This window comes from Myotis brandtii, unplaced genomic scaffold (genome assembly GCF_000412655.1).
Source record: "Myotis brandtii unplaced genomic scaffold, ASM41265v1 scaffold105, whole genome shotgun sequence".
NCBI classification, from domain to species: Eukaryota; Metazoa; Chordata; class Mammalia; order Chiroptera; family Vespertilionidae; genus Myotis; species Myotis brandtii.
The window spans coordinates 2,406,755-2,425,217 of record NW_005353538.1 but is presented as its reverse complement, the minus strand read 5'-3'; the positions used below and the strand labels follow the sequence as shown (position 1 = coordinate 2,425,217).

The window sequence follows — 18,463 nt, the reverse complement described above, 5'->3', positions numbered from 1 at the left end:
CCCCCCCCCCCCCCCGCCCCCGCTTCCCGACTCACTGCCATCATAGTCCAGGGTGGCGAACTGGGCCGTCTCGTTGCCGCAGCCAGCGCTGTTGCACGCCCTCATGCGGAGCTCGTACCACGTGGCCTCTCGCAGTTCGGTCAGAAATACCTCCCCAGAGGTGTTGGCCCGGAGGCCCTGCCAGGCCCAGGTGCCCTTGGGCCGGAACTCCAGCGCGATGGCCGTGATGGGGCAGCCCCCGTTGCTCCAGCCCTGCAGGTTCAGCCGGGCGTGCGTGGAGTTGATGTGGGTGAAGAGATGCTGGTCTTTGCTGAAGGAGGGCTCTGGGGGCCAGAGGAGAGAGGGGTCAGAGAGACTGGGAGGGGAGGGAGTCATGCATCTGGGCTGGCCCAGGTCCCTGGGGACTGCAGCAGCTCCAGGGGGCAGTGGTTGGCACAGGTGGCAGTGAGATGCCCAGGGAAGAGGAGGGGAGAGGCGGGAAGACTGGAGAGAAGGCCTCGGCAAAGGAGGGAGATGCAGGCAGAAGGAAGAGAGGCACAAGCACCTGCCACCCCAGTGGGGAAGGGGGACCCGTGTTTCCTACTGGGATTCGTCCAGACGCCGAGCTGAGGGGAGCTAGGCGGCATCTCCCTGTAGCCTCCCGCCTCCCTGCGCCCTCCTGCCCCGTCATGTCACCCGGCCTCACCCCGCCCGTGGGTCTTGGCCTCGATGATCTCGCTGATGCGCCCGGAGCCCACGCTGTTCTTGGCCGCCAGCTTCACCTTGTACCACGTGCCGCACTTGAGACTGTCCAGCTTGAAGGCCCGCTCGCTCGAGCTGATGAACACGTCCTTCCACTCCTCGCTGTTGTCCACCGAGTACTGCAGCACGAAGCCTGCGGGGAGGTTCGCCTGGCTCAGGGCGAGGTACTGGCCAGGGAACTGGCCTCGTGGGGGCCGGGCTCCGGGGGGGAGGGGGCTCTGCTCATTGGGAGGGGCCCATGTACTTTAGAGGCAAACGTGGGAGGCCCTGGGTGAGTGTTACCGCTCTCTCTGCAGTTCTCATGTTGGGGTTTAGAGGCCAAGGCGGGGGGGGGGGGGGGGGGGGGGGGGGCCAGAAAAGCAGGCCGTGAGGCTTCAAAGGGCCCCTGCTTAGCCCCTGTGCTGCGCGTGTGCCCGCGGCAGCAGTCGGGCGCCTGGGGACATGCAGCGCTCAGCCCACCACAGCCCTGAGTCAGGGCTTCTTGCAGGACCTGGTGAGTCACGGGCGGGTTCAGGTTTGAGAAGCTCTCATCCTGGGGCGCGTCCACTCGGCAGACGTAGAAACTGGGGCCCGGAGAAGAGGATGACTTCCCGGGTTTGCACAGCTCCCCAGTGGCTAAAGCCCAGAGGCCCAGGCCGGGGTGCTACTTCTCCCGCGTCCCCTCCCCCCCCACCCGCCCTGGGGATCTCCTGCGGTCACTCCCTGGGCATTCCCGGCACAAGTGGTGGGAGCAGGGGAAGCCCTTCCCTCACCCCCCTCAGGCAGGCCCCTCTCACCTCGGATGGAGCTGCCCCCATTGTCCCCTGGAATCCAGGTCAGGGTGATGGAGGAGGCGGAGGTTTTGGAGACGGTGAGGCGAGGCTGGTCGGGGGGCACTGTGGGGGAAAGCCGCAGCCCTCACCACAGGGCCGCCTTCTGATGATGGGGACTGGGGGATCCCGATGGGCAGGAGGGCGAGGGACTGGCTTTCCCACCCCTGGGTGCACCCCCACCTGCTCCTTCCCTGAGGGTCACTTTCCCGGGGTGGGGGGCGGGTTGATCTTTCTCTTCCATTCGACAGCCCCCTCTCTCACACGATGGGGTTTCCACCGCTTCTCGGTCCCGCCCCGCCTGGCCGCCCGCCGCACGGGCCTCACCTTGCACGAGCAGGTTGACGATGATGGTGTCAAAGCCCCCGGTGTTGGTGGCCGTGCAGGTGTAGTAGCCCGAGTCCTCCGCCTTGACCGCGCGCAGCAGCAGCGTGCCGTTGGCGTGGATGAGCCGGTGCCCGTCCACGGACGCGGGGATGGCCGAGTCCTCACTGTGGGGGATGGGTTATGGCACGCACCCCTCCCCTGGGCCTCCCCCGGGTCTGCGGGCAGATGGAGCTGGGAGCAGGAGGCGGCTTGCTAGGGGTGCCTGATTCGTGGGGCTTTACTTAGGACTTCCGGGGCTGTCTAGGAACCTTGGCCTTTCGATCATCTGGGGAAGGGAGATCCTGAACTCCCAACAGAGAGGAGTCGGGAGCCCTTCTATGGGCTCCTCTCTGGGCTCACCCGCCTTCCGGGCCCCACACACCTGTCCTTTGTCCATTTCACAGCCGGGGCCGGATCGCCCACTGGACTGCAGGGCAGCCGGACGTCCCTCATCCAGGGTGTGGTCACGGTGCCCCCAAAGGAGATGATCTTTGCTGGGGCTACAGAGAGGAGAGGGTGAGGCCACCCCTCTACACCCAGCACTGCCTTGGCCCCCCTCTCAGGGCTCCCCAAAGTTCACAGAAAGTCCTGCCTCTCCCACCTGACCTCAACCTTGGACTTGGGGTTGGGGGTGGGTGCAGGGAATTTATCAGTGCTGTTAGGGGTCAGCTACCACATGAGGCCGAGGAGTCACAGACAAACAGTGCGTTCGGTGAGGGTGACTGCTGGGTCCAGCTGGGCCAGCTCAGGGGTGGGAGTGTCCTCATGGAAACAAGGCTCTCGGAAGAAAGAGTAGGGAGCAGTAGAGATGGGGGAGGAGAGAGGGGAGGGGAGGAGATGGGGTGCAGTAGAGATGGGGAGGAGAGAGGGGAGGGGAGGAGATGGGGTGCAGTAGAGATGGGGAGGAGAGGGGGTGCAGGAGAGATGGGAGGAGTGGGGGCTCAGGGAGAGGTGGTCCTGGCAGGAACCTCACGGCCACCAGGCGCACAGTAGGGCTGGAAATGAACCAGCGCCGCAGTGCTTCTGAGTAGAGGGCCTTCTCAGCCAGGGCCTTCCTGGGGGACGGCAGGTTAAGGGGCAGGAGGCCTGTTCAGGGCTGGGGTGCAGGGCCTGAGGCTCCTCCCTGGGTGGGCGGCACTGAGCCTTGGCGGGAGGGAGGATCTGGGGGCGGCTGAGAAGGAAAGGGGGGCTCGAGCGGGGAGGACGCCTGGAGGCCAGAAAGACTCGGATGGAGCTGAGGGGCCCCGGTGATGGCTTCTGTTGGGGCCACAGAGCGGTCCTGGGGGCCCGGGGAGAGCGCCAGGAGGCGGGGTTCTGGCCCGGCTCCACCGTCTGGCCACCGTGTGGCCGGGGCTGGCCTTGAACTGCCTGGCCCTCCGGGCAGGTGTGGTGCTCGGTGCACAGCATGTCCCGCCTGCCTCACAGGCTGCTGTGAGGACAGGACAGGGAGATGTGTGGCTGTGTTTTGGGAAGGACAGAGTCCCGGATGTGACATTTCACGCCCACAGGGGAAGGCTCAGCCTTCTGCTGAGACACAGCCCCTCAGCCCCTGTCCCAGGCCAGTGCCCGCTGCCCGGGGCACTCTCCCTCTCAGCCATTCCTCCAGCAGGAGATGCGTTTAGGAGAAGGCGGTGGTAGTGCCGCTGGGAAGAAGGGTCAGGGGAGGTTAGAGATGCTGAGCCACGTGGACAGTGCCCCAGTGTGGAGCCAGGAGGACCAGCCCACCTGTCACAGCCGCCCCACCGGCCGTGGGCCCTGCGTGTGCTCAGCTGTAAATGGGATGTCAAGTTCACGGGCAGGGCTGGGGCCGGGCCCACTGCGGGCCCAGCGTGCGAGCTGAGTCTGAGCCTGTCAGGGGAGGGCTGATGTCTCCTGTGTCCCAGCTAAAGTCCCCTTCCTCCAGCCCCATCCGAGTTCTGGTCCTGGGCCCTGGGCTAGAGGTCAGGTGGCTGTGGGAGGAGGCGGGGCCGGCAGGAAGGGCCCAGGGAAGCCCAGCATCAAATAGTGAACCCGAGTCAGAGGCTGTGGCCACACCCCCGCCTCAGGGTTGGCACAGAGGCAGCCTTGCAGCTCTGTGTGGCCGCCTCTGTCTCCATCAGGCTGTGGCCTCAGAACCGTCCTGCCCTGTCAGGTGGTGTGCATGTGCTCCCTGGCACACGCGTGTCCAGGTCAGGGGTTCAGTGGGCACTCCTGCAGGCCAAGCACAGGCTACACCACCCGTGTGGCTTCTCCCCAGAGCCTCCTCCACCATACGCACTCGGTGTGACTTCTGCCGGAGCGAACCAGCGAGCGGGGTGGCCCCCTGTGTGTGAGGGGTCCAGGCTCAGGACGGGGCCTGCTCTGGCAGGCAGGGACCCAGCCTCGGCCCCTCTGAGGAGCTGAGCACTGGGACAAAGGGTTTGCTGGGGCGGCAAGGGGCTGCCTCCCCTTCTCTAACCCCAGAGTAGAGTTTGAAGTGGGGGGGCGGTGCTCCGTGCCCCCAGCCCCAGGCACCAGAGCAGCCTCAAACCTGTCGTGAGGCTCTCTGGGCAGCAGGGGGCAGCAGAGGCCCAGTCTTGGTGGATGCAAAAGGGAGGCAGTGGGCCAGCCCCTCAGACAGGGTGGAGGGAGACATCCCCTATTTGTGCAGAACCAGAATTCCAGAACAGAGCGTCTGTAAGCTTCTGTCCCTCTGGCCCAGCCCCAGGCTGCTCACCCTTGCCAGCAGGCTCGACGACGACCTTCTCACTGCTGTTGCCCCGGCCGGCGGAGGTCACGGCCGCCACCCACAGCAGGTACTGCTGGCCTCGGTTCAGATGGGCGATCCGGTAGAAGAGCTGCTCCGGACTCGTCTCATACTCGCTGGGAGCCTGTGGGGCGGAGGCGAAGACGTCCTGAGACCCCAGGTCCTAGGGCCTCCAGCCCTCAGCCCCAACCTCGCCGTGGTGCCCTGGGCTCAGAGGTGGCGGCCTCGGGGCTGTGCAAGGGAGGCACATCCTGCCTCCTTGGCCCTGGACGTGGCCCGGGAGCTGATGGGCCTGCTCCGGGGCTGCTGGGTCGGCCTCAGGTACCACTGATCATCCCTGGCTGGCAACTGCGGCTCCAAGGCCAGGGATGTGTGTTTTGGTTGAAAGCTGGAGGGAGCGGGGAGAGGGGAATAGAGGAGGGAGGGTCCCAGCAAAAGCTTGAGAAAGGGAGTTTCTGGAAGAAGCTAAATGACCGTGCTCCATTCCCCCCACCTGTCCGCACGCGAGGCCCCCCAGCCCTCATCACTGCTCCTTCGTTCTGCAGGAAGCCAGGTCCGTCGGGGCGAAGGGGTTAGGCGAAGGGGCGGCGAGGGACCGAGAGCTTCCCCAGGCAGCACTTCATTACCGGTTATCGGCGCAGACCCTGTCTATAGCTGTAGGTTCTATAAATCTATAGGTTTTTTTTAACCAAATGACAGTTTTGACAAGTTGCCAACAAAACAATATCAGATCCCAGTGGTTTTACCAGTTGCTTTGATGAAAAGATTATGTTACCGTGGAAACCAGAGGCTCAGATATTGAAATGAATTTGAGCAGGAGCTTTTGATAAGCGCTAGTTGCAGCCCTCCTGGCAGCCTCTTCCCAGCGCAGGCGGGATGGGCGGCTTCCATTTTATGTTATTTTTTGGTCGGCTGCAGGGAAGGGGGAGGAGGACCGCACTAGAGCCTCTTTGAAATCAGGGCGGAAGTCTCGGGAGGGGGAGCCCCCGGAACAGATGGGGGGCCCTGAGGCCAGAGGGAGCTAATAATTAGTTATCTCTGCAGTCACAGGATCGTGCCCACATATGTGCACATGCGCACTCGGACACACAGACATGTAGATGCTTTCATCACATGCCGAGGGGCAGACCTCCACAGTCCCAGAGGCATGTTCTCTGTGCCCATGGTGGGGCTGAGGGCCCCATGACTGACACCAGGGGCCCAGGCTGTATGCAGGGAAGTGCTAAGGAGAAGGCACAGGCATTCTGCAACTGACGGAGAACTCCCTGGCCAACTCCTCTCCCCCCTCCCCCATGGAGATCTGGCCTTGAAGCCAGGAGGTCCCTGCTGGGGGAAGGTGCAGAGCCACCTGGGCCCTGGTAGTGGGGGGGCTGTGTGCACATCTGTGCTCATGTCCGTGCATGAGGTAGGGTGGGTAGTGGCTTTAACACCTGCCTGCCCTTCTCACTAGACATATGACTCCAATGTCTCTTAGGGATCCTGGGGCCTCAGTTTTCTCTGCTGCAAATGAAGAAAGCAATACAGCTCTGCCTACTCTGTGTGGTGCATTGTGTGTGTGTGTGTGTGTGTGTGTGTGTGTGTGTGAAGAAAAGCTGAGTGTAGCTGCTTGTGCGTGTGAGTGTGCACCTGCGTGCACATTTCTCTCTACGCAGGGAAGGGAGGGTTTGGCTTCCTCTTGAAGGCGTTAGCATCTTACCCAGCACACTTCCCTTTACTCTGGACTCCCCAAGAATCTGCTGAAATCCCTTAAAAACACATACAGTCATACTCCCAAGTAAAGTTCCAGTGGATCAAAGGTTAAAGAAAACAAGTAAGCCCGGCTGGTGTGGTTGACCTATGAACCAGGAGGTCGCTGGTTTGATTCCCTGGTTTGATTCCCAGTCAGAGCACATGCCCAGGTTGTGGGCTCGATCCCCAGTAGGGGGAATGCAGGAGGCAGCCGATCAATGATTCTCTCTCATCATTGATGTTTCCATCTCTCTCTCCCTTTCCCTTCCTCTCTGATATCAATAAAAAAAAATATATAAAACAAGTAAAACTACAAAAGAAAAAATGATAGGTTATCTGTGTTTTAATCACAAAAGCAAAGGCAAAATTATAAATGGAAATGGTTTATAAATTTGAATTATATGAAAAGAAAACCTGATATACAGATTTTTACACCAAAAATAGAATCAAAGGCAAACAATGACCTAGCAAACACTTGCAACCTGTATAATAAAAAATGTTATTATCCTTAATATGCAAAGAGTATTTGCAAATCAATAAGAAAAAGAACACATGAGCCATGTAAATAAAAAATGAACAAGGGACATGAATTGACAACGATGAAAACAACAACAAACCCCAGTAAAAACATATAACAATAATCAACCCAACTAGTAATTAAAGAAAAAAAAACTTAAAAAAATCCAACTGGCAAAGATGAAAAATATTTAATACTTTGGATTGACATGGACACAAGGAACAAGAATGCACTTACCATGCTAGTGGAAACACAAATGGGTGAAAACTTTCTGAAGGGTAATTTGCAAATGTCTATGCAAACTTTAAGAATATTCCTACAGAAATTTACTGTAAGAAATAATAAATCATGTGCATAGGGACATTTATGTCTCAATGAAACATTATTTATAATGGTGAAAATTTGAAAATAGATTAATATAGAATAATGGAAGGAGTGGTTAAATAGAGTATGTACAAACATGCATTTAAGATCATATTTAAAAAATATTTGATGGTGTTGGAAAGTGCCCACTATATTATATGAAAAGCCATATGATCTCACTAATATGGGGAATCTAATGAACAAAATAAACTGACTAATAAAACAGAACCAGAGGCATGGATACATGGAATAGATGGACAGATGTCAGAGGGCAGCGGAGGGGGACTGGATAAAAGCAGGTGAAGAAATTAGCCAAAGAGCTAATGGACACAGACGGTGGGTAGGGGCTACTCAGAGGTGGGCAAAGGGGGAGGGGAGGATAGGGGACATCTGTAATAGTGTCAACAATACAACAAAAAAAGAAAGTAAAAATTTTATTTAAAAATATTTGTATTGATTTCAAAGAGGAAGGGAGAGGGAGAGAGAAATAGAAACATCATTGATGAGAGAGAATCACTGATCAGCTGCCTCCTGCATGCCCCTCACTGGGGATTGAGCCCACAACCTGGGCATGTGCCCTGACCGGTAATTGAACCATGACCTCCTGGTTCATAGGTTGACACTCAACCACTGAGCCATGCTGGCCGGGCTTATTTTAATTAAAAAACAAAACAAAACACACACATACACCTAAAACCCACAATATATGTACAGATCAAATACCGGAAGGCTGAATACCAAAACATTGACAGTGCTTCTCTTTAGGGAATAAGAGTATAAGTAATTTTTGCTTTCCTTTCTTTCTTTTATATATTTACAGAATTTTCCACAATAAATTGCATTATTTTGATAATTAGAGAAAAACAACAAATGTTTAAAGTGTTGGGTGAAATTTCCAACAGGACTCCATGCAGCGCGGCTGTCTCCAGGCGTAACTTGTGGGGAGCCAGCGCCACATGTGGTTTTCCACGTCTATTCTAGGGTTGCGCACACACACGCTCATACACTTCGACTCGTGTGCATCTGTCTCCAACCCGCACGCCTACCCTCCGCTCTGCACGCCACGCACACACAGGCGAGCCCCGCCCCGCGCTCACTCCCCGAGCCCTTTCAGAAATGGATCTGTCAAGCAGGTATTTGGAATTCGGTGGTTAGGTCCCCGGGTCCCTACCCGGGATGTGGCTGAAGTTCCCCTCTCACTAGCGCACTGGCCCCTTGTTGACACTGTCCGATGGGAAACCTTCCCACAGAGAGGAGGTCCCGACACGCTCGGGACACGAAGAGGGAGCAGGGAGGGCCCGTCTCAGCAGCAGGAGGGAGGAATGGGGAGCAGCAGCTCTGCTCTGGGCCCGTGGAGGGGGCTCCTCCAGCCCACGCGAATGAGGAGGCGGGGCTCCTGGATGCCCAGCCCTTGGGAAGACTTCATCATCCGAAGAGCAGACACCGAGCTGGAGAGCCCGTTTCTGAAGGGAACGGCCTGATGCCTGAGGCTTTGCGGGTGCCAGGCTGCGCGCTTTTCATGACAATGATGTTCCAGGCACAGTGTTTGGCAGCTTGGACCCAAAGATGAAAAAGATGCTGCCCTTGTCCTCACAGGCCCCGTGGACTAGTGTGGGAGACCCGCGTGGGCAGCTAACTGCCCTCCAGCCCACCCAACGTGTGACAGAGGGAGGACGCCTGCAGGAGGCAGCAGCGGGCAGGGGTGTCGTGCTGTGGAAAGGCATGATGAGCACCAAGAGACACGCACGAGAACGTCCACGGCAGCACCGTTTGTCTTAGCTCCGAACTGAAAACTACCCAGATGCCCATGGGTGTATAACAGCTTGTAACATGTGCGTAAACAGAAATCTGCACAGAAGTGAGAGTGGACTGTCTATGCCACACACAACAATGTGGGTGAAATTCACAAATTCAAAATGCCATCCAGTCAAAGAAGCCAGACAGACGGCATGGAAAGGCAACACCAACCTGAAGCCAGGACAGCCCCACGCACAACTCCCTAACTGCTGTCGCCCCTCCAGGGCCCCCCGACCGGAAGCCTGCTGAGGGCAGGTGTCCTGGCTCCTGCTCCCGTAACCAGAGCAGGCCAGCAGCTCTGCGGTTGAGGGGCTGGAGAGGAGGCAGAGGGAGGGTGTGTATTGTGGGATGTGGGTGCATAGCCACTGCAGCCGCCCTCATCCTCTCGCTCCAGGGTTCAGTGGGAGGGCAGGGGCTGGCACTGTGCCCCAGCCTGGGGGCCACCCCTCACTCCAGGGTCTGGGCACATATTGCAGCCTCTCCGTCTGCTCACCTGCACTGGGCCCAGGCCCTGGTCTGGAGAGATGTCCCTGCCCCTCTCAGCTGTCCTCCGTCTTCCTCCTTCCTCTCCTCCCTCCAGCTGGCTCCCTGCTGAAGGGGCTCTCAGGGCAGAGCCCCGCAGCCTCCACGCCCAGACCGACCACGCTGAAAAGCACCCCCTTTCTAGAGACACGGACCAGCCAGTGCCCAGGCAACCAATAGCTCTGGGGCCTGCCAGGGGTTTTCTTGGTCAGTCAGACCAGAAGGGCCTCGGCCCCGGCTTCCCTCTCGGGCCTGCCTGGTCGTGACCCCTGACTCGAAGGAGCCTCCAGGGCTTGGGAAACCTTGCCACCCCTGGAGCAAGGACTGACTCAGATGGACACTGGATGAGGCTTCGGCCACTCTCGTGTGACAAGTGCCCATTCCTATCCCTGAACCTAGGTAGAAACACAGACAGACACAGCCCTGGGCTTTGGCCTGGAAGCCAGCTGACCCACAGGGGACTTTTTTCTTCCTCTCGTCCCCTTACCCTTCAGCCCTGGGCCCGCTTACCGGCTGGCCAGACCCGGGGCTGGAGCAGAAGATGGTGTACTTGCGGATCACCCCGTTGGGCTTGGCAGGGGGCAGCCAGGACACCACCACGCTGCTGGCAGACGAAGGTACGGCTTTGACGCCCGCGGGGGGACCTGGAACTGAGCAGGGAGAAGACGGGTCAGTTTAGAGAAAGAAGGAGCACAGCCTTTGGGAAAGAATGACATGGTGGGGAGAGTGAGGCTGATCAATCTGGGCGAGCTTCTTGGAGGAGGTGTCCCAGGGCCCTCACCGTGCACCTCGGCAGTGGTGGAGTGCGGGGCTCTGCGGGTGGCCGCTGGGCGGGTGTGCTAACTGCACTGTGCGAATCTACCCTTTATCCTGTGTACTCTTTTTCTTATCAGTTGTTGGGAGAGGTATGTTGACATTTTCCACTATGATTGTAGATTTGTTTATTCATCCTTCTAGTTCTGTCAGTTTTTCTTTTTAGATATTTTGAGGTTATGTTATTCAGTTCACACAAATTTAGAACTGTTTTATGTGCCTAGTAAATGGTGTTTTTTATCCTAACAAAGTATCTTTTTTTATTTCTAACTAGTGTGCTGGTGCATATTTCAATATCGCTATTCGCCCTTTCTCTATAAGAGAAGTGTCAACCAAATTCATGACCAACAATGACAGATCAAAACACACGCGTGCAATTGGCACCAGCGAGAGCTTTATATGTATGGTGCATGTATGTGATCAGAGACAGAAAGCCTATCACGGAACGGCAGTCAAAGCACGGATTGCCTTGGGATGTGTGGCACCCAAACGAAATGAAGGGCGGAGTCCTGGCCGGTGTAGCTCAGTTGTTAGAGTGCCGGCCCATGCACCATAGGGTCCCGGGTTCCATTCCTGGTCAAGGGCACATACTTGGGTTGCAGGTTCAAACCCCAGCCCCAGTTGGAGCGCTTGTAGGAGGCAACCAATCCATGTGTGTCTCTCATATTGATGTTCCTCTCTCCCTCCCTTCCTCCCTCTCTCTCTCTAAAAATCAATGGGGAAAATATCCTCGGGTGAGGGTTCAAACAAACAAACAAAAACAAAAAGAAATAAGGGCTGGTCTGGCCAGGGAGTCGCGTGATCAGAATGGCTTTGATGAACCAACGTGACGGTGTATCTGTGGAGAACTTCTCTCTTTCCTTCCGAGTGGGAGTGAGGAAGAAGGAAACTGGAGCTGAATTGGAAATGGGACGGGGGTCGAGCTAGGCAGCTGCGTGGAACCGCAGTGAAGTTCAGTGTGGACAACGGCACCAGCTCCGGACATGACCCAGCAGAGCCCTTGCAGAACAGGAAGGGAAGTGGGGCTCTAGGGCTCCTGGCACCAGGGAATGTGCTAGGGGCAGGGGCCTGGCAGAGAAGAATTACTGAGTGGGCTGAGGGGCAGGGACCATGGGAGAGAAAAATTGCTAATTATCTCGCTAGAAAAGCAATGTGTTATGATTAAACCCAGCCAGGTGTGACCTTGCTTTCCTCCCGTTTGTACTTGTAAACTTTATATGAACTTTTACCCTGCCAGTATCAGAAACGGCTAATGAACCGCTTTGCAGTTTGTTTTTTCTTTTTTTTGGAAATACTTTGTAGTATTGCGGATAAAAGGCTTTGCTGTACTCTCGGTCGGCACTGCAAGCTGCGAGGCTCTTACGGGAGGGACGTGGCTGTAGTCAGCTGGCCAGCTTAATAAAGGCTCTTAAAATTTAAATTTTGAGTCGGTGGTCTATCTCGTTGATTGAACCCATAACAGGGGCAGCCGAGTGTTGGTTTGTCGGCGCCAGGTCCGTGGTGCTGTTTATTGTTAAATGGTCAGTGCGCGTCACGGCAGCTCCTGCATCTTGCGTCTGCCCCGTGGTGATCAGTGCACATCTTATCTACCACAGGGCACAGATGTTCCTTTTCTGCATTCTTAGAGCTTATTGGAAGTGCACGGGGGTGGGGTGATGCTGGGGCACGTTTGCAAAAGGAAAGTTTTGCAGGAGGGAAGTGATATGTGATCAGAGACAGAAAGACTATCACGGAACGGCAGTCAAAGCACGGATTGCCTTGGGATGTGTGGCACCCAAACGAAATGAAGGGCGGAGTCCTGGCCGGTGTAGCTCAGTTGTTAGAGTGCCGGCCCATGCACCATAGGGTCCCGGGTTCCATTCCTGGTCAAGGGCACATACTTGGGTTGCAGGTTCAAACCCCAGCCCCAGTTGGAGCGCTTGTAGGAGGCAACCAATCCATGTGTGTCTCTCATATTGATGTTCCTCTCTCCCTCCCTTCCTCCCTCTCTCTCTCTAAAAATCAATGGGGAAAATATCCTCGGGTGAGGGTTCAAACAAACAAACAAAAACAAAAAGAAATAAGGGCTGGTCTGGCCAGGGAGTCGCGTGATCAGAATGGCTTTGATGAACCAACGTGACGGTGTATCTGTGGAGAACTTCTCTCTTTCCTTCCGAGTGGGAGTGAGGAAGAAGGAAACTGGAGCTGAATTGGAAATGGGACGGGGGTCGAGCTAGGCAGCTGCGTGGAACCGCAGTGAAGTTCAGTGTGGACAACGGCACCAGCTCCGGACATGACCCAGCAGAGCCCTTGCAGAACAGGAAGGGAAGTGGGGCTCTAGGGCTCCTGGCACCAGGGAATGTGCTAGGGGCAGGGGCCTGGCAGAGAAGAATTACTGAGTGGGCTGAGGGGCAGGGACCATGGGAGAGAAAAATTGCTAATTATCTCGCTAGAAAAGCAATGTGTTATGATTAAACCCAGCCAGGTGTGACCTTGCTTTCCTCCCGTTTGTACTTGTAAACTTTATGTGAACTTTTACCCTGCCAGTATCAGAAACGGCTAATGAACTGCTTTGCAGTTTGTTTTTTCTTTTTTTTGGAAATACTTTGTAGTATTGCGGATAAAAGGCTTTGCTGTACTCTCGGTCGGCACTGCAAGCTGCGAGGCTCTTACGGGAGGGACGTGGCTGTAGTCAGCTGGCCAGCTTAATAAAGGCTCTTAAAATTTAAATTTTGAGTCGGTGGTCTATCTCGTTGATTGAACCCATAACAGGGGCAGCCGAGTGTTGGTTTGTCGGCGCCAGGTCCATGGTGCTGTTTATTGTTAAATGGTCAGTGCGCGTCACGGCAGCTCCTGCATCTTGCGTCTGCCCCGTGGTGATCAGTGCACATCTTATCTACCAGTCAGATGGACACTTAGCCTTTTATATATATAGATAACTCTTTTTGCCTTATGGCCTACTATGTCTGATATTAATATTCCAGTTTTCTCTTAGACGGGTTTGCATGGTATGCCTTTTATTTTTTTACACCCTTTCATGTTGAACTGTTCTATACTTTCATGTTTTAGATGTCTCCTATAAACAGCACATATTTGGGTTTTGTTTCATTGCTAGCCAGTTTGATAGTGTTTACTCTTTAATTGGAGAACTTAGTCAATTTATCTTTAATGCAATTATTAATGTATTTGAGTTTAAATATTCTATCTTACTAAATATTTTTTATTTGTCCCACTATTTTGCTTTTCTTTCCTTTTGTGCCTTCTTCTGGATTGAGTATCTTAAAAATACTCTATTTCTCCCACTCTATTAGTTTGGCTATTATATAATTTTTAATTACTTTTAGTGGTTACTGAACAGATTAAACCATGAATCTTTAACTTACCAAAGTCTGATATCATTAATTGGCACTTTTCTCAGCCAATGCAAGAGACTTAGAACTTCCAGCTGCCCTCTTCCAATGTATATGCCATCGTTGCACATTTCAATTCTGCATATATTTTAGATCCTCCCTAAGATGATAACATTATCATCATCATCATTTTTATATAGTCAATATTAATTGATATTTACCCATATATTCACCTTCTAATTGCTCTTCTTTCCTTATTGCATCATTAAGCTTCCACCTGGGCTCATTTTCATTCTAGCTAAAAAATGCTCTTTAATATTTTTCTAGGGTAGGTGTGTTGATGATAAATTCCCTCAGTCTTTGTCTGAAAATTTCTTTATTTCATTTTAATCTTGAAGATATTTTTGCATGGTATACAGTCATAGGTTGATAACTACTTTTCTTTCATACTTTAAATATGCCATTGCATTGTTTTCTGGCTCCCATTATTTCTGATAAATTAGATGACAATCTAATTGTTGTCGTTTGAAGGTAACTGGTCTTTTTTTCCTTTGCCTTCTTTTAAGATTTTTTTGTTTGTATTTTTTGTTTAGCAGCTTTGTTATGATGAGCCTAGGCATGGATTTCTTTACATTATTGCCTGTAGAGTTTGTAGATCTTGCATTTGTGGCTTGATATCTTTCAACAGTTTTGAAAAGTTTTCAGACATTTTATCTTCTGCCCCACTGTCTTTCTCCTCTTCTTTGGAATATCTCCTTGTATCCTCTGTGACCTTTATATTCCAAATGTGTTCCATGGATCAGCAGCAGCATCACCTGGGAGCATGTTAAAAATTCAAAATCTCAGGTTTCACCCTGTACCTACTAACACAGAATCTGAATTTTAACATGATCCCCAAGTGATTTGTATGTATAGTCAAGTTTGAAAATCGCTGCTCTATGTCTTACTTGCTCTTTTATTTTCCATTCATTTGTCTTTCTGTGCTCCCATGGCAGAGGTGGAATTGGCCTGTGGGATGATGTAGTGGAATTGGGCAGCATGGATGGAGTGGGCATATTGTCTGCCCACCCGCTCACATTATTTTTTCCTATTTCTTGTAAACAGATCCTTACTTTTTTTTTTTCAATCCTCATCTGAGGGTATTTTCTTCTTACCTATCTTCCAGTTCACTAGTTATCTCTTTAACTGTGTCTCATTTATTTTAACTTATCTATTGAGTTTTTGATTTCAGGTATTAGTACTTTTTGTTTCTAGATTTTATAATTGAGAGTTTCCAATTCTCTTAAAATTTCAATCTTATTAAGAACTAGAGGCCTGGTGCATGGAATTTGTACATGATGGGGGTGGGGTGTCCCTCAGCCCAGCCTGCACCCTCTCCAATCTGGGACCCCTTGGGTGATGTCCGACTGCCGGCAGTTGGACATCCCTCTTGCAATCTGGGACTGTTGGCTCCTAACCACTCACCTGCCTGCCTGCCTGTTCACCCCTAACCCATCTGCCTGCCTGCTTCATCGCCCCTAATCACCTCTGCCTGCCTGACTCATTGCCCCTAACCCCTCTGCCTGCCTGCTTTATGCCCCTAACTGCTCTCCCATGCCAGCCTAATTGCCCCTAACCATATGTCTGCCTGCCTGATCGCCCCTAACTGCCTCTGCCTTGGCCCCCACCACCATGGCTTTGTCCAGAAGACGTTCGGTCTATTCAGTCTAATTATCATATTACCCTTTTATTAGTATAGTACAAATAATTATTTGGAAGTCCATATTTGATTAAAAAACACACCTTTGTTTGGAATCCTGTGGGTCTGTTTCTTTTGTCTATTTTTTTCCTACTGGCTTTTGTTTACATTATTCTTATTTATTATTTTTTATTGTATGCCAGGCACAGTATTTGCATAATTGTTTGTAAAACTAATTTGAGGTCTCAGGTGATGTAATTTTCCTAAAGAGAGAATTCATGTTTGTTTCTGACAGGTACCTGCAATTTGGGGCACTAGCAACCTAGGGTTGCTTCACTATAACGTCCTTGACTGAGATGATTTGAAGCTGAGCTGTCTGCTTTTGGCCACTTTTAATCCTGTCCTGCATGGTCTTAACTCAAAGTGAGGGGTTTGCCAGACAGACCTCCATGCCCTGGCAGGCCCAGGCCTCCAGCTCATGTCTTCCTAATGCTGCTCAGATGCTCAGCAACTGCCTCCAGATTCAGCAAATGTCTCCCAGGGGAAAAGCTGTTCCAAATGCCAGGCTTCCCTTCTGGGCTTCCATTCTCCCTTGGATCCTGGCCCAGTAATTCCTCACTCTCCTGCCAGCCATGCGATGCCTTCAAGCAGGTGTTTTACACACTATTTTACCCAGACTTTATAGTGTGCGCAGCAAGGGGGAGAGTGGGTTTGGGTTATCTGGTCCACCACTGCGGCAGGGAAGTCCTCTGGCGTGCTTCTCTAAGGTCGGCCTCCTCTTCCCTCATCCTCACTGCTGCCGCCCCAGCACACACCTTCCTAGTTTCTGCCCAGATGCCCACAGGTTCTCACAGGTCTCCCTGACCCTACTTCTCATTCCTCCCACCTTCTTCCTGTCATTAGTGCCCTACACTCCTCCACCGTTAAAACCTGGGACTAGTCAAGACTCTTCCTCAGTTAAAGATCTGAGGGTTGTGGGCTTGATACCCAGTGTGGGGCATGCAGGAGGCAGCCGATCAATGATTCTCTCTCATCATTGATGTTTCTCTCTCTCCCTCTCCCTTCCTCTCTGAAATCAATAAAAATATATTAAAAAAAAAGAAATAATGCCCACCCCATAGGGCTGCTGGGAAGCTCACGTCTCACCTATGGCCGCACAGCACACGCATGCGAGGTCTGACCACGTTCTGGATGAGGCCTCATCTGACCTCAGTGGGGTGGGCAGTGGGGCAGTGGGTTCCTCCAGCCTCGGCCCCTCTGGCGACACCACTTCCCGAGGGGCACCTGGACCTACTGCCGCAGTCACTCATTGTCAGCACCGTGGCAACCTTAGCACAACCGCCATGTGCTCACACTTGACATGTGAGAGGGGATTTTACAGCTCACTGGTTTCTTACAACTTGTCCCCATTTTATCATGAGGAAGCTGAGGTTTGGCACATTTGAGTGACTTGCCAGTAAGCGACAGGACTGGTTTGCAGTGGCCCTTTCCCTCCAGGACGCTGCTGCTCGGGGCCTCGCCCTGCCCGTGGGCACCTCTGTGTGTGGCTCTGCTGCCTGTGGGCACCTGTGTGTGGCTCTGCTGCCCGTGGGCACCTCTGTGTGTGGCTCTGCTGCCTGGGGCCTCGCCCTGCCTATGGGCACCTGTGTGTGTGGCTCTGCTGCTCGGGGCCTCGCCCTGCCTGTGGGCACCTCTGTGTGTGGCTCTGCTGCCCGTGGGCACCTCTGTGTGTGGCTCTGCTGCCTATGGGCACCTCTGTGTGTGGCTCTGCTGCCTGTGGGCACCTGTGTGTGGCTCTGCTGCCTGTGGGCACCTGTGTGTGGCTCTGCTGCCTGTGGGCACCTGTGTGTGGCTCTGTTGCCTGTGGGCACCTCTGTGTGTGGCTCTGAGGCAGCTCCAGACCCGAGGTTGAAAGCTCCCTGCAGGAGGGTTGGTGCTCCCTGGCCTCTGGGCTCCCTAATGGGCCTCCCCTGGGTCAGTTAAACGCTCGCAGGTGCTTACGGCTCAGGCACTGCCCGAGGATGGAATGCAGGAAGTCGGGGGCCCAGGGCTCACTTCCAGAGGCTGCCTGTGTGTGGCCCTGATCCTGGATGGAGCTGTGAGCACATACCTGCTCAGCCTCCACACAAGAGCAGGTGGCTCTGCCTGGAGCTGTCCCAGGAGGCCCGGATGGGGGGCTTGGTGACAGGAAGAGCAGGGCAGGAGGTTGGAAAATACTTAATTGCTCAGAGCTGAAGGTGGGGAGGGGCTGATCTGATGGAAAGGGAGGGGTGTGGGAAGGGGGGGCATTATGCTGAGCTGGAAACGGGTCTGGCCCCTGAGCCCCTGCTGCTCCGGAACTTCATCACCACTCCCAGCCCGAGTCCTTTTCCCCACTCCTCCAGTCCCTTCAGCACCTTCTGGCAAACTGTATGGGCAGACCCGAGACTGGAGAAACTGAGGCTGAGTGGGAGGGAACCATAGCAACACGATGTCTCACATAAGCCAATGCTCCTGAGAACATAGCGCCTGGCTCCGAAGCCACGGGTTTGGGGGAGGTGAGCTTGCAGCTTGGGTCGCGGATGGAAGGCTGGCCTTCCCGAGGTCTGTTCTCTCCGGACTGACTCAGCTCCCAGCCTCCCCCCACGCCCTCGCTCGTTTCTCCGCCTTGAGTCTTGGCTCCTTATTTCAGGTTTCCCTCCATTTCCGCCCCCGGGGAGGGCTCCAGACCGTAGCCCCACGGAGGCACATGCCGTCCCTCCCCAGCTGGGGCCTCTGCAGGGTGACCGCCAGGTCCCTAACCCACGATGCGTGGGTGATGCTCCTGCTCCCCCTCAGCCCCAGCCGTCTGTGTCCAGAGAATCAGGTGAGCATTGCAGGGAGCAGGTGCCGCAAAAGGGTGCCCGTGGGCGAGGGAGGAGAGCATATCTGCTCCTGGCCTAGTGCTGGGGGGAGGGGACGGTTGCTTCTCTGTTTCCTTAGGAGTCGGGGGCATCTCACCACCACTGTGGGCTGCTTCTCCCAAAGCAGGGCCCAGGCCTCCCAGGGACGGAGAGAGGACGGCTCTGCTCCTGCCTCTCTCCTTGGGAAGGGCGG

At 54.2% G+C, this 18,463-nt stretch overlaps 1 protein-coding gene across 1 annotated transcript in view; it reads right to left on the bottom strand.

Annotated features, from left to right (window-relative positions):
• DSCAML1 (Down syndrome cell adhesion molecule like 1) overlaps positions 1 to 18,463 on the bottom strand; it is a 313,708-nt gene that overhangs the window by 10,764 nt on the left and 284,481 nt on the right. Inside the window, exons 21-27 of the mRNA XM_014540006.1 lie at positions 10,079 to 10,219; positions 4,612 to 4,765; positions 2,299 to 2,416; positions 1,878 to 2,041; positions 1,518 to 1,616; positions 686 to 874; positions 36 to 323 (exon numbers count right to left, since the gene is read on the bottom strand). Of these exons, the coding sequence (XP_014395492.1) occupies positions 36 to 323; positions 686 to 874; positions 1,518 to 1,616; positions 1,878 to 2,041; positions 2,299 to 2,416; positions 4,612 to 4,765; positions 10,079 to 10,219 (1,153 nt within the window). The remainder of the gene's footprint in view (positions 1 to 35; positions 324 to 685; positions 875 to 1,517; positions 1,617 to 1,877; positions 2,042 to 2,298; positions 2,417 to 4,611; positions 4,766 to 10,078; positions 10,220 to 18,463) is intronic.